Genomic DNA, 15,721 nt, shown 5'->3' on the forward strand with positions numbered 1-15,721 from the left:
CTCCTGGCTGTCTTGGTTCCCTCCCTATATAAGTCCAGGTATGCGTGAGTTTCCCTTCCCTAGATCAACACAGGTACCGTAGTTCCCTCCCTATATATCCGGAGGTAGTCCGAGTTGCCCTCCCCTAGACCACACAGGGTACCGGGAGTCCCCTCCCTAGATAAGGAGCAGGCAAATTCGCTTTCGGTTGTTGAACCACCGTCTGACAGATAGGAATAGGCCATTGTCACTATTAACTCCATGACACGCCGAAATTCCTCTTCTCCCCCCCTTCATGACTCTCTGCGGGCAATGAGAACGTCGGAGGTACACCTATATTGTAACATGACAGCACCCGCATATGAACTGCTGTTGAAGGGACAAGGGGTACATACGAACATTCGACTAACACCCCGTGGCACCACGGGACACAAATTTAAGGACTTTGGGAGTGGTAGCTCGTCCGTTAGGTTCTCCTCCTTGTCTCCGTTAGCTCGTTCGTTAGCTTCTCCTCCTTGTCTCCGTTAGCTCGTCCGTTAGCTCGTCCTCCTTGTCTCCGTTAGCTCGTCCGTTAGCTCGTCCGTTAGCTTATCCTCCTTGTCTCTCGTCTCCTGCTGCCTCAGCAGCCGTGGCCCCCTGGTCAGTTCCAGGCCTAGCCACCCCCAGCCGCGGTTCCTCTCTTTGGTCCCTCTTCTTTCCTCTCGTCAATTTTACCTCCTCACTTGGTCGAACCCCACTTCTGACACCAATTGTGAGACTGACCGTTGAGCGGCCCGACCAAGCAAGGAGGCAGAGGCAGAACGTCCAAAAATATAACCCGACGTGGGCATTTATTAAAACAATGTGCACAAAGTTCACACAGCCTCAATCCTGCTGCTGTTCACGCGAGCCCAGCCTGCAGCCACCACACACTACCACTCTCCCAGCACTACAAGAAACAGCACTTAAATATACAGACTAATTAGACACAGGTGAGGGGGAGCATTTAAACACAGGTGAGGGGGAGGAATTAAACACAGGGCACCAGGTGCCCACAATCAGCTACAACATACATGGGGAACAGGGAAGTTGTCGTCAATATACCCCACACAGTACAATGATTAAATCCACATGAGCTCAAGTAACGGTGTCTCGTCGTTACACGGTACCTCCACCCTTCGAAAGTTATCGCTGACTCAGCCATGTTTATGCAACACTGCACGTGGAGATGTGGACGCGCAAATCGCGCAGGTTATGTAGCCTACATATAAACCTGCGGCGGAAACCCCTCTTGTCTGTCAGTGTGATTATGACTGATTTTATAAAAGTAACGAAGTAACGCGTGTCGGGGCAATGTTAGTAACTTTAGTGTGATTACTGAATTATAAAAGTGCGTTACACTCCTCCGTTACCAACAAAAGTAATATTATTACAATAATGCGTTACTTTGTAACACGTTACACCCAACTCTGGTCATGTCATGCCAGTCAATGCCATTGGAATTTATTGTAGCATTGTGTTTTGTTTGTTTTTTGAGTATCTTTCAATATGGAATATTAAAGAAAAGAGACACCCCATCAGAATCTTCTTAATCTAAAGACTAGAAAGTAAAAGCTGAAGTAAAAATGTTATTTTTCTAAAAGGTTCAATGTAAAGCAGCAGAGGTAGAGTTATCATGAGGTTCAGTCCCTGTATCAGACAAACTCCAGTCATTTTGGAACCTATACTTCCCATAATGCACCACTATAATGTCCTTTTATCATAACTTTTCTACCAACTGGACACGTTTAAAAACCCAACATTCCCAACTTGTTTGCAGTCGTTCTGTTGTCTGACCAAATAACCCTGATGACATCACTATGACATCATCGGGTTATATTGTCCGACTTTGGAAGGCTCCCTTCAGAGCCGACAAAGGACGTCTGACTTTTATTTGCTGAATAAGCCGAGTGCCTGTTGTGTGTGTAAAACAGACAGTCAACATAAAGGTTTTTTAATACTTACGGATGTCATCCTGGACTTTGGCCGTTGGGTCCGTCAGCTGCGAGGTGACAGCTGCTCCATTGAGCTCTGGCTCAGAGGGCGGCGCCATGCACCAGTCATTAGCACCCTGCAAACATAAAAAAGAAAACGTTAAGCTATTTATACGTTGAATTAAACACACAAGGATTCAAATGATTTTCAATAAAATAATGCAGCATCACTAAAATACTACGACACAAAAACATTCCTGTTCCACGTAGAGAAAAATACATCGATATGTTGTGGACTTGTTTTGGTTTTTTAGCAGCATGCCATCATTTTGCAGGAAAAAACAAACCTGTGTGTGTTCTGCAAAGAAGTCTGTCTCTTTCTTCTCAGGAGCTGAAGGCGTGCTTGCTGTAGAAGAGTCAATCCATAGCTGCAACAAAGAAGGCCAGACTTTGTTATTATGAGAGAAACACAATTTCATCAACTACGTTTAAACAATGTTTGCAATTCCAAATGTTATTGTTTTGGCTTCCTGTCTGACATGAAATCATTGCACACCTAGTGGACTCTGCACTGCATCTACTACCACGTTTCAGACAGTGATAACACCTCTTACATAACTATATAGATGATACACAGGACAACGGTTCATTACTGATAATAACCATGACGTCAGGTTGAGGTTGTGTACAGTTGATCAACAAAGACAGAGAGTTTACTGCCGACTTCCCCAATGGAATTTAATAAATATATGTTATGATTTAGACACAGGACCCATTCCCCAAACAGATTGATACTCACATCTGTGCCATATTTGGACAATGCAGCATTAGCTTGCTGCCGAATCTTCTCACGGTATAACTGGGACGCACGACTGTTATACTTGGCGTTGGTGTCATTTGTGGAGCAGCCATGCTGGCGGAAGAATGCCGTCTTCAGAAGAGGACAAAGGGACTTATTGCATCATATAAATAAACCAGACAGCTGCCAAAATAAAGCTTGCCAATTACCTCACCTAGAACATTAAGTTATTTATTTATATGGCTTCATTCCTAACCCCAATTTGACTTACCGCGTTGGCATTGCCTCCGACCTGCATACATCTTAGCTGAAACCAGTTCCAGTTGGAGTCTAACTCAGTGGACCTAGGTTAAAAATTGAAAAGTCAGCAATTCGGTATGACACATGAATTCTGAGCCTCTAACAATCTGTACTCAAGACAGAACTATTTGCTGCACTGCAAACATTAATTAAAAGGTGGAACGCTTTTCTTTCACAAAGCTCAACTCCTCACGCAAACTTTCAAAGAAGTATTCAAATCAAAATCTAATCAAATTAAGTTTTATTTATATAGCACATTTTTAAAACGATTTTTGGTCGAGCCAAAGTGCTGTACATGCAATAAAACACGTTTCTACAATAGCAAAACAGAAGAAAATAAATTACAACAGCAACGAAAAAATCACACACAGGGAAATGTCAGGAGTCGTGCTCTGCTCTGACTAGAAGGCCAGAGAGAAGAAGTGTGTCCTAAGTGTAGATTAAAAAACCCCTAGGGTCTGGGCCGACCTCACATGGAGGGGTAGAGTGTTCCAGAACCTAGGGCCATCTGCTGCAAAGGCTATCGTATTCTCCATGACGATAACTTCCGACAGCTTGGTGATATTGTTGATTTACACCGAAGCTTACCTGATGAAGCTGAGATGCACTCCCAGGGAGCGGTGGATGCCAGAGCAGTCGATGCATAAAAACACACCGTAGGAGATGCTGGCCCAGCTAGGGTTTTTAGCCGCACAGTCAAAACACACCTGAACGGAAACAACATGTAAGGCAAGGCAAGTTTATTTATATAGCACCTTTCAACACAAGGCAAGTCAAAGTGCTTTACAACAATGAAAGACATTAAGAATAGTCAGTGGAGTGCAGAGCTTCGTGAGCACAGAGCGTGTGAACGTTGTGATCAGCTGTTTTAGCGCAGTACTGCTGTACAGACCGACGTTAACAGCAGCCCTGTCTGTGCACACAGAGACCGACTCTGTCGTCCGGTGATCTAACCGCCTTCTGGAAAAGCTTCACATATACGTCGGTACGCAAATTCGCTTTGTGACACAAGTGACGGTACGCATTTCAGATTGTTGCCACGCATGCGTACCACTTAGTGGCACCCCTGAATATATCAATTAAAAGGCAGCGGCAAAAAGAGATCAAGTCTTCAGCCCTGGATTTAAAAGTATCAGAGTTGGCAGCGGACCTGCAGGTTTCTGGGCTTTGTTCCAGATATTGAGCATAATAACTGAACGCTGCTTCTCCCATGTTTAGTTCTGACTCTGGCGACAGAAAGCTGACACAGTCCCTGAAGACCTGAGAGTCTGGATGGTTCATAATTTAGGGCAGGAGGTCAGAAAATGTATTTTGAGGCCTAAACACATTCAAAGCTTATAAAACCAGGCAGCAATATTGTTGAAAACTAATTATGTGACACACGAGGAAGCCAGGTAAAGACTTCAGAAACAGGAATAGATGGTGATCCACTTTCTTAGGTCAGTGAGGACTCAAGCAGCAGCGTTCTGAATTAGCTGCAAGCTTTCTAATAGATTTTTTTAGTGAAACCTGTAAAGACAACCATTGCAGTAGTCCAGTCTACGAAGGATAAAAGGCATTGACAAGTTTTTTCCAAATCCTGCTGTGACATTAGTCTTTTAATCCTAGATAATGTTCTTTAGGTGATAGTAGGCTGACTTAGTAACTGTTTTAAGTGACGTTGAAACCAGGTCAGAGTCCATGACTACACCTAGGATTTCTGGCTCTGTTGTTTTGAACATTGCAGACGAAGCTTAGCGCTAACTTTATACGTTCTGCCTTGCTCCAAAAAACCCATTACCACAGTCGTTAATCATTTGTTAGTTGGAGAAAGTTCTGACACATCCAGTCATTGATCTGTTCAATGCACTTACCAGTGTTTGAATTGGTGGCGATAGTCTCGCGTGGTGAAATGGTTATGTAAATGTGTGACTGGAACACATCAGATTCTATTTAAATGCAGGAAATTAGCTCAAGTGTGGAAAACAACTTTTCAATGATTTTAACCTAGGATGGCAAGTTTTGGATATGGGCCTGTAAGTTGTTCATTTACTAGGGATGGGTATCGTAAGGATTTTATCGATACCGGTACCGGTACTCGCTTATCGGTAATTTTTCAATAATTTTGAGCACACAAATTATATGAAATGAATACAACGATCAAACAGACAGGTACCGGATATAACAGTATAAAATACATACGTCAGAAGCCAACACTAGTAAATAGAAACTACAGGCCCCATATCAATCCTGTCATCCTCTAGGTAACAGAGAATCATTGAAAAAGCATTGTTTTTCACACTTGAGTAATTTCCTGCATTTAAATAACTGATGTGTTTCCAGTCACTACATATTAGCAATACACTTATTTCACCAGGACAACCTATGCACGACAATAGCAAACACTGAGTATAGTGCATTTGAACAATCAATGCACTGGATCTTACTGACCTTTCTACAACTACAGTGACAATCATGACAACACTGTGATGTAATGGTTGTAGAGCCATATTTAGGGTACCAGAACGTAATATGGCAAAAGTATAGCGCTAAGCTTCAGTCCGTATGAATGTTCAAACACAGAGCAGAGATCATAGTGTAGTCATGGGAACTTCTGTACTGAGTGAATACGATCACAGTAAAGACAAGTTTACTAAGTCAGCTAGCTATCACCTAAAGACACATATACATATGGAGGCTAGAAGTGATATGTCACAGACAGATAGGAAAACTGACACATGCTTTTAGCTTCAGTAGACATGGACACTGCAATGGTGTTTTACAGGTCTCTACATAAAAATCATGAGAAAGCAGCAGCTAATTCAGGACGCTGGCTGCTTGAGTCTCACTGACAGAATAAGAACAGTGGATCACATCACCCTATCAGCAGTCTTTACACTGCTTCCTGTGAGCGTCAAATCAATAGAGTTCAATATATCTGCGTCTAGTTTATAAGTCACGACGGTTTAGGCTCAAAGAAACATTTCTGATCTGAGATAGCCTGCCAAATTATACATCTATAGGACCCAGGTTAGGTGAGGTACAGCTTCTATCATCCGAGAGATCAGAACTATACTTGGAGTAGCGCGTTCAGTTACATGCTTACATATATCTTAGAAACAAGACTCCCAGAACCTGCAGATTCTTGCAACTTCTGCCTACTTTAATACAGCTGAAGCACTTTTTTTTTTTGCCGCTGCATTATAATTGATATAATCAGGGGACCAACACTAATGGTAACGCATGCGTGCCAACAATCTGAACAATCGTAACGTCACTTGTGTCACAAAGCGAATCCTGCGTAACCAGACGTCAATGTGAAGCATTTCCAGAAACGTTAGATCAACGCCAGCGCGACAGACGACGGTCCCCTGTTGTGCACCAGACAGGCTGCTGTTACATCGGTCTGTAAAGCACCGATAAAACAGCTGATCACAACGTTCAGAAACGCTCTGGAGCTCACAGAAGCTCTGCACTGCACTGACTATACACTTGAGAGTTGTCTTTCATGATGTAAAGCGACTTTGAATATGCTTGTCATTGAAGGTGCTATATAATATTGCCTTGTCATACCATGTTCCGCTCAGGTGTGTTTTGACTGAGCGACGAAATATACTGAGCATGGGCCAGCAATGATCTACCACGGAGTAGTGCATTGAACAACATCGACTGCACTGGCATCCACGCTTCTCTGGGAGTGCATCTCAGCTTCATCAAGGTAAGGCTTCGTATACAATCATACAATATCACAAGCCAGTCGGAAGTATCGTGCACATGGGGAATAACGATAGCCCTTGCAGGCAGATGCCTACGTACTGGAACACTCTAACCGTCCATGCGAGGTCGACCACGACACCTAGCAGTTTCAAAATGTACACTAGGACACACGTCTTAGCTCAGGACTACGTAGTACAGAGCTATATGGACGATCCGTGACCTTCCCAGTGTGAGATCATTTACGTATGCCGTGAAATATATTATACACTGTTTTGCTAATCTAAGAAACGTCTATTTTACATAGCATATGTAAGCAGCATATTTGGCTCGACAAAATGTTGAACAAAAATGACTATGATGACGACACCTAATGTGATTAGATTTTGATTGAATAACTCCTGTCAAAGCTTTTATCGTGAGGAGTTGGCTTTGGAAGAAAAGCGTCACGACCTTGCATATTAATGTTTGCAGTTGCAGCGAAATAGTTCTTCTGTCTAGAGTACAGGATAGTTAGAGGCTGCAGAATTCATATGACATGACCGATATTGCTCAGTTCAATCCTTAACCTAGCTTCGACTGAAGCTTACGAATCCACTAGTAACAGTGATTATCAGCTAGGATGTATGCTCAGGAGGCAAAGTCGCTGACGCGGTAAGTACTACCATCAATTGAGCTTAGGAAACTGAAAGATGACCAATAATAGATACTTATGTTCTAAGTGAAGTTAATGGCAGCTTTATTGAGGCTCTGGCTGGCGCTATAATGAATGGCTAATCAAGTGTCTCAACACTTCCTGCTGTACGGCATCCTATGCTAAATTTATAAGGCAACATTCTCATGCGCGAGAACATCTCATTGGATCTTCTAAAGGAACTGAGTTCAGACGTCGTTTCCGCACCCAGAGTCTATGCAACTAAACATTAAAGGACAGGCAGTTCAGTTTTTTATTACTCACCCATGAATATAATCCATGACGCTAACAAACTTCCCGAAGTAGATAACCTGAACACACAACCGTAACACCGTAGTCCATCCAAGAGCCTTACATGACAGCTGCGATTGACAAATATCAGAATTATCATTTCAGTAACAGTTATGCACAATAATACACAATACCACGCACCCAAAACAAATTCCGAAGGCGATTTACCCGGTTCGATCTAACCCATACTACCACCATACAAATCCTCTGAACGTACTTACAAAACATATCAAAAATAAGTTTCTAAAAAAGCAAAGGTCTAATATAAACATACACAGGAGACCTTCATGCAACAGAAAGCGGCGCGAAAACTCAGGAACACTGTAACAAATAAGTACAAGGACCCAAGAAATAGGCTAAACACTCTAAACGACCCATCTACTACGAGAAAGGACAACCAACTGAGGCATACGATAAATCTTCAGGAGCACGTTGACGCCGGAAGAGTTCAAGATAAATACTGCCTTCCAATTTGTCCGTAGGTTGCGCGCAAAAACAGCCACACCCACGGGTTACTCACACGGCTCGGCACCACTCCGAATCAGCGCGCATCATAACTCGAACAACAACACCAACAGCGCAGAAAAAGCGCAACATGAAACACTCACTCCGAGAGCGCAACCAGTTAAGCACAAAAGAACACCGTCTTCGCCAGTGCACGCGAGCAGGTAAATTCAGACTTAACACTCGTTTTGATACAAAAAGACCGGCAATGTGGTAAAAGTACTTATAATTATTTTACTCTGATGTCATTCCATATGGAAAAACTGCTGAACTCCCAGACATTACAAGCACTGTGCATGCACAGTACCCCATTAAAACCAACGGGGAATATATATTGTACAATTAAGCTAATGAGAAACTAAGCATATAGTTTTTAATGACCGCAAAACCCTTACCAACTCAAATGGAGATAGTGCAGAATACTACTCACACTGAAGATTGACAAAGTCAATTCCAACACTCTATAATATACTGTCATCCAAATTATAGTACTTTTATGTATCAAATGCAAAACAGCGCAGAAGCATAGAAAACGAATCTCCTCTCCTTCAAAAACAGACGATAACCACATATCCATTCACTCTTACCCCGCAACCTAAGCAACGTGTTATCCACTATAAATCTGGTGACACCGATACAAACAGCATCCACACCGCAAGCCAGAGCTCACAAGCCCTTACTAAAACAACCACAACACAACAAATCAAACAAATATAAAACACAGCACAACCAAGTCCCTATTAAGGAGAGCCTTGTTTGTAAAGAAGATCCAAAGCTTCTTTGAAAATTGGTAACAGGCTACCAGTCCATTTATTATATGGTATTCAAACACATCCTCTGCCACTCTTGACCAGAAATCTCCATATCTACCCTCGAGCATAGACTACGCCCCCCAATTATAGTCCAACCTACCATAAAAGCCGTACAAGTCGCCAAATCGATCCGGTGGAGAACAGCGCCATCAAGCAATCGAGACCAACTTAAGACAATATCAACACACAATTATGTTAGATCACTGTCTTAAGCACATCTAATAAAAGCCCTGTCACAACAACATATCCAATCAAAAATAAGCCATGCACAATCACTTAAAAATACTCTCGACAATTGTCTAGAAATCCACACATGACTCAAAACCCACTACAAACCCTAGAACGTCACATTCAAAAACTAACTCAACCATAATCCAGGACTCACGAAGCATACAATAAGACAAAGGGCAAGATACCAGGTAAGGTATTCTGAGAACTGATAAATCTATTCAACCTGACTAAACCTAGATAAGATGACTCACAACCCATCTACAACATCTCAACCAAGAACAGCCAAAGAGCAAATGAGTCATGTCAGTTCAGACAAGCTCAAAACTAGATATACTGTGATCGCAAGAACAAATCAGGTGGTACATCAGGGATAAACGAAATATTGCATCCATCCTGACAATAGTAGACATCATATAATACAACCTGCCTTTGGGGTCCAACCATCCATTCTGGAGCACCGCTCGTTCAAAAAAACAATTACACACCTTGCGCTCCAATCACAAGGATCACGATACAGTTTCAGAACGCAACACAATACAGTAATTTGATCACGCGGGCAATAAAAACAGCAGCCACGCCGATAAAAAGACAACAAGCGAGAGAAGCCCACACTGGCACGAGACGCTGGACAGAGTCGCGTCGCAACCGATTAAAAAGAAACCAAGTAAATTTGGTTCTGAAGAGTTTAAAAAGGCTCCTGCGAGCTATTTGTCTATACAACATCTAAAATTAAGACACCACCAAAGGTAAGTACAACTCATAGCACATTAAGCTGAACGAATCAACCTCTTACCAGTCGCCACGAATGACTTTAATGTTATTACACGGCACTCTTCAAGTAAACACCGATAATTGCGAGAACCCACACTCGACAACCGTAAGACACCCAAACCCCAAGACCAGGACATCTATATAATATACAACACCTTTATGCAACTTTTACCAACACACAACATACAAACTCCGATTTCAAAACTACTGGTTTCAAACAAGAAAGTCTATAACGTTCTGAGCCTCGTTACGAGGAACCCTACAATCGACAATCAGGTATACTATCCTGAATATGGAACGAACTAACGTCATTAAAAACAAAGACACCAAAAAGAAATTACAAAAAAATAAAAACAAAACAAACAAGAAAGACACAAGAGAAAGTTAAAAAACACTCAATAAACGACCTATGTAATAACAATAAGACTTCTTATGACCGTAACAAATAAGAGTTAATATAATCTAAACTAAAAATAAGATATAGACCCGGCATTAGAGAGGAAGTCTTGTACATTTACAATATGATCGACAATTTACCCACATTAACAGCATTGACGTGGATGAACGAAACAACCATACATCACAACTCACACGCAGCTCTCAAACAGCAATAACCTAATAAAAAGACACTATATCACCTGTTTAAGCCACCCACAACCATCCAGCTTAAAGAACATGTACAATCCATGGCTGAACTAAATAAAAAATACTAGACCTACATACTCACAGAAACCATATTAACGTATACGTAACAAGCACAACAAAATCACAAAACAGCGACAAGAGACTGAGCCGACACGAAGATTCAACAGGCAGTCCCCCATGGACGTAGACCGCAAGCAAAAGAAGAACAGCGTACCAACAAGCCAATCTCAACGTGCCATCACCATCGAGAAGGAATAGCGGCAGTACGCTTATGAGTAAACTGATAGCAAACGCACTGCCTTTATCCTCCACTAAGCACAGAAGCACACCCACACAACAAGAACTAAATACGACCCATACAAACCTATACGACAGTAAGCTCTGTATAAATATTTCTACAAAAATACAAGAACTTATCAAACTTCCATCAAGACATCACGTTATGGAAAGCCACCTTTGCCATAATGCAAAGAGTAAAATTTAGACAGAGTCTACCTCCGCACTTTCTCACCCTAAACTACTCCACGTTCTCAGCGACGAAGAAGAACTACCCAGCACCAATAAACGGAAAATAATTTGCAGCATGGCTACCACTACATCTTTGAAAAACGATATCACCATAAAGATAACCCCATCACGTCAATTGAAATATCAAACAACATTGGTAGAATATACTATGTACTCCTTATCTCACTCTTCCGACCTCAATTTTACACGATTAGAATTTTAGCACGCTTAGCATCGGTTTTTTAACTCATACCCGCCGAGAGAGTTACTTAACGTGTAAAACTCACACCACTACTTCTTAGCCTAAGGGATCCAAATTCATTCCCAGACTTTATACACCTTGTCACTTGAAACGAGAACGTCTTAACAATGGTATGGGAACAATTTGACATACCCCTCGTAGACCCCACACCTGTCATAACATAACCAACACAACACACGAGGCTGTGACGCTCTTAAGTCTGAACACTCCAAACAAGAATACAAAAAACGAAAATTCATTAAACAAACTAATCATAGCATCGCCATCAACAACAGAACAATAAATGTGTGTTCAAAAGGTCCACTGTTCATGGAAAGTGCACACAATAGATACAAGAGCCCAACCAACTAACTCTATTCAATAATACATAAAACACAAAAGTTAAATAAAAAAAATAAGAATAGCAGTAAAACCTGAAGCAAATACCTCCACGTTAACAGAGACTTTTCTAATAAAGAGCGAAGACTTAAGGTAACATCTACCACGCAATACAAATGATCCAAACACCACCTAAATTGCAGTAAAAGTGCAGATTCACTAATTAGGAGAACAAACACTTCCCTAGGACTGATAAGACATCTTCAGACAAACAATCTCAACAACACCACAGCCCCAGGACGGACAACAAAAGACCACCGAAGAACATGTACAAACTCGATAGTACAGTCAGTATCCTAGCTTCTCTACAGTAAAAGAGCAGTGTCTCAGCACATAAAAAATCAGAAACTTTAAATCCACAGAACTTCTACCAAGAACACAATTGTCCGTGTCAAGACATAATTGTACTAACGCACCCTAGCCACTTGTATGTTCAAATTACCTGAAAGAGTTACATGATCCAGCCAATCTTATTAGAAACAACAACCTCAGTAAGTAAAATACACTATCTAAAGCATTTCCAGGTTCATTTACTAATCTACAGCCTACTACATCATATATAACCTTACAGGATAACAAACCTACTGGTATCAGATTAAATAATGATGAGATAGAATGTACTAATCTACATAAACACCAAAACTGCAACCGACAAAAACATGAAACAGGTAGAGGCAATGAAACTCTTTATAAACACACACATTTATTTGAAATATTCGTTACATATCACATGCCGATTCCCCTACCTAAACACAAACAGAAATATAAATCATAATACAAGACAGAACCACTCAAGACTTCAACTTAAACAAGACGAGAACACCTGCAGCACAGAAACACACTGATCAACAACAATCCATAAGTCACTTACAGTACGAAGAAGGAGCCTCGCCATGGAATAAGAAAAACAGAACATACCCAAAATGAAATATACTGACCTAACTGAAACAAGTGAAAGTCGCGCGAGTATAGGAAATTGATTACATTCTAAATGGTGTTGAGTATACAGCGTTAAAGTACCTCTATAGTAAAACAAACAAAATTAACCTAAAAAAAAAACGTGTAAAGCCAGATAATAAGGATACAAACAATATACAATTTGTGACATTGTAAAAAAAACAAAGCGATATTTATAACCATAAAAAGATCTAGTGAAGCCAGACCGGCAATATTTTTTTAATTGTACTGGAGATCAACGAAAAGAACTTCTTCAAGTGAAGAGCAAGTACCTCTCCAAGACAGTTATCACAATAAACCATAATTATCAAGTCAGACAAACACATCAGAACCAACAAACACACTATAGCGACATAATTCAAATCTCAACCACACTAAAACACACCCCCAAATCAGCTTACGCACCAAAAAACAGTTGGACTTCTCAAGGAAATCAGCTGACCGGATATACTTAAGCGTACAAACAGAGAGAAGAATCTACTTAAGAAAAACACAGAAGCGTGTATATATTCCGGATTGAACTCAGAGCACAAAAGGACATTATGCGAAGACCGTAACATCAACAAAAACGTTTTATTACTACGAGAATGCGTGGTCGGCACTCATGGACACCCTCAAGATGTAGGTTACCGTAAGCTCACTTGCAAGGAGGATGGCCCTCGGAGCCAAGGCACAGCGAATTCACAAACGTATGAACCACCCATCTCACAAAAAAACACACGAGCGATCCTACTCCGAAATGGAAGCACTCAACACGTTCAAAGGGAGGTGCTAAGACAGACTTCTTATTGCTCGAGACAACATTCATGGGCCTCACCCCCAAGTCCTATCTACAATGTTAAATCTTCGCCTTAACAATACTAGATAAAAACATCTTTCTAGTAGAATGTAACTTTAGAGGTTATTCTATTCTATTCAGTATCATCAGAAAGCACCATTTCGATTAAAAACAAAATCGTTCTTTTTAAGCAGAAGAAGAAGGGTGAGCTGACCACTTCAAAAGGGGACAAAAGCCTTTTATACTTAACATAACAAACCGAAGAAACCAGTCAGTCGGAAAAATGTATCCCAGACTTGAATTAAAGCTACGCTCCAACATGGGCAAACAAGCGGACTATAAATAAAACAAATATATCCAATAAAAGGAGTGCCGAAAAGACATAGAAAAACAGCAGCTCGGAGCAATAAGGCTAACTGCTACTTAGCCAATCTATTACACGATATCCAATACGATTACAACAAAACTCTAATTTTGTACGGTCAAAGAGTATAAGTAACCTACAAACAATAAGAAGAAAACACAGTTAATTAAACGTTAGCTTAGTTTCATCAACGAGGAAAAAGTAAACTGACTAAAACTAAAATAATGAGGCTTCACAGGCACAAAACATCTACTAGAAATTACCCGCTGAAAAACCATTATAAATGAATCACGAATATACTAAACATGGCCGAATTTGGTACGTTATTAAAAAATAAAAATATTTATGAAAAACACAGAAAACATAACCAATACTCACAAAACACACTAAATGTTAACCCTTAAAACAATGAGAAGACCGAAAATGTTTTTCACAATAATGCACAGAGCAATATCATCCGTCCTGAAGAACATTATCAGATAACGAACAAATATGTAACAGACACCACTCGTATATTTCATGGACCTGGAAACGCAAACAGACAATACAATAATAACAGACAGCTACACACATATTAGCTACTAACTTACAAAGCAGCAGACACATTTTAACACAAACAAACACAACATTTACTGGTTCTCTTAACAGCTCCGCGCAGACTCTTCAGAAGCTCGAACCAGGCCGGGACGGCTTCCGCTCTACAACTTCAACCGCTGGTCCACCGTTAACAGACATGTCAATTCATTAGCAACGACCAACACAACGTACCACGATACTGAAATCTACAAAAGAAATTAAATTATAACGACGACATAGCTACAGAAAGCCAGGAGTACCACAGCAACAATACCTAATAAAATCACTATCTAATAAGCACCGAACCTCAACANCGCGCCACAGTTTTGCCTCTGCGAGACTCCACTTGCACCCCCAATTACTATTGCATTAAGGAAGACATAACACAAGTCTTTCTTTTGATATGCTCTTTAATAAAATAGGCTACCAGCCTACCACAACAAGCTAACTGTCTGTGAAACATAAAGACACTAATTAATGAAACCAGTTCAAGACGCATTATTCTTAATGAGCGCAGTAACGGTAAGGTATCTAATTACTTGTTTATTTAGTATTCCATAACTTAGTAACAGAGATGGTCAAACTAAAGTGGTAGAGACATGGCAGAATTCCTACAATGAAGCGGGACAGTGAACTGTTCACAGAGGGCAATCAAGAAAAGAGAGCGAGCGGCCCCGTTGAGGGAGTTTACAGATGAAAAGACACAGAAAGACAGAAGCACAATAACAACAAATAGGCTATATTTAGGTGTTTTTTTGTAAATAACAGACGGTATCAAGAGGAAGTAAAGTCCCCTGGTTTGTCCCTTATACCCTAACTGCCATGAGACAAGTCAAAATCAAGTTTCCAAAATCCGACACTGTGGTCTTAACGTACCAGCAGATGACAGCGCTAACAAAGTGTGTTTCCCGCAGCGAGACGCTACAATACTAATTGTGGGCTTATCATGTTGATTCGGCCACAACAGAAAAAAGAAAAACAAACTCTCGCTCTCTCCGGAGGGGCATGTCAGCCAAAAAGGCCAAACGGGCCGTTGCCCGGGCAACATTAGCCCGTACCTGTGCACGTCCCTGCCGCTGAATGCAGTCTCTCTAAGACTTTAAGATGTATTCTGTGTGAACTGTATGTTCTACTGTGTATGACACATTTCCATTGTATGTACATTTAATGGAGGATAAAGTAACCTGAAAAACAGTTTACATGTGTACCTTAAGATGATTTAATGACT

General features: G+C 40.9%; 1 protein-coding gene across 2 annotated transcripts in view; it reads right to left on the bottom strand.

Moving 5' to 3' along the window:
- arfgap2 (ADP-ribosylation factor GTPase activating protein 2) overlaps positions 1 to 15,721 on the bottom strand; it is a 33,099-nt gene that overhangs the window by 12,213 nt on the left and 5,165 nt on the right. For both annotated transcript variants that reach the window (XM_010768479.1, XM_010768478.1), the window contains exons 2-6: positions 3,619 to 3,737; positions 3,002 to 3,074; positions 2,731 to 2,862; positions 2,279 to 2,359; positions 1,963 to 2,068 (exon numbers count right to left, since the gene is read on the bottom strand). In XM_010768479.1, coding sequence (XP_010766781.1) covers positions 1,963 to 2,068; positions 2,279 to 2,359; positions 2,731 to 2,862; positions 3,002 to 3,074; positions 3,619 to 3,737 — 511 coding nt within the window. The remainder of the gene's footprint in view (positions 1 to 1,962; positions 2,069 to 2,278; positions 2,360 to 2,730; positions 2,863 to 3,001; positions 3,075 to 3,618; positions 3,738 to 15,721) is intronic.

The sequence above is a fragment of the Notothenia coriiceps genome, unplaced genomic scaffold (assembly GCF_000735185.1).
Source record: "Notothenia coriiceps isolate Sejong01 unplaced genomic scaffold, NC01 NC01_scaffold00005785, whole genome shotgun sequence".
NCBI classification, from domain to species: Eukaryota; Metazoa; Chordata; class Actinopteri; order Perciformes; family Nototheniidae; genus Notothenia; species Notothenia coriiceps.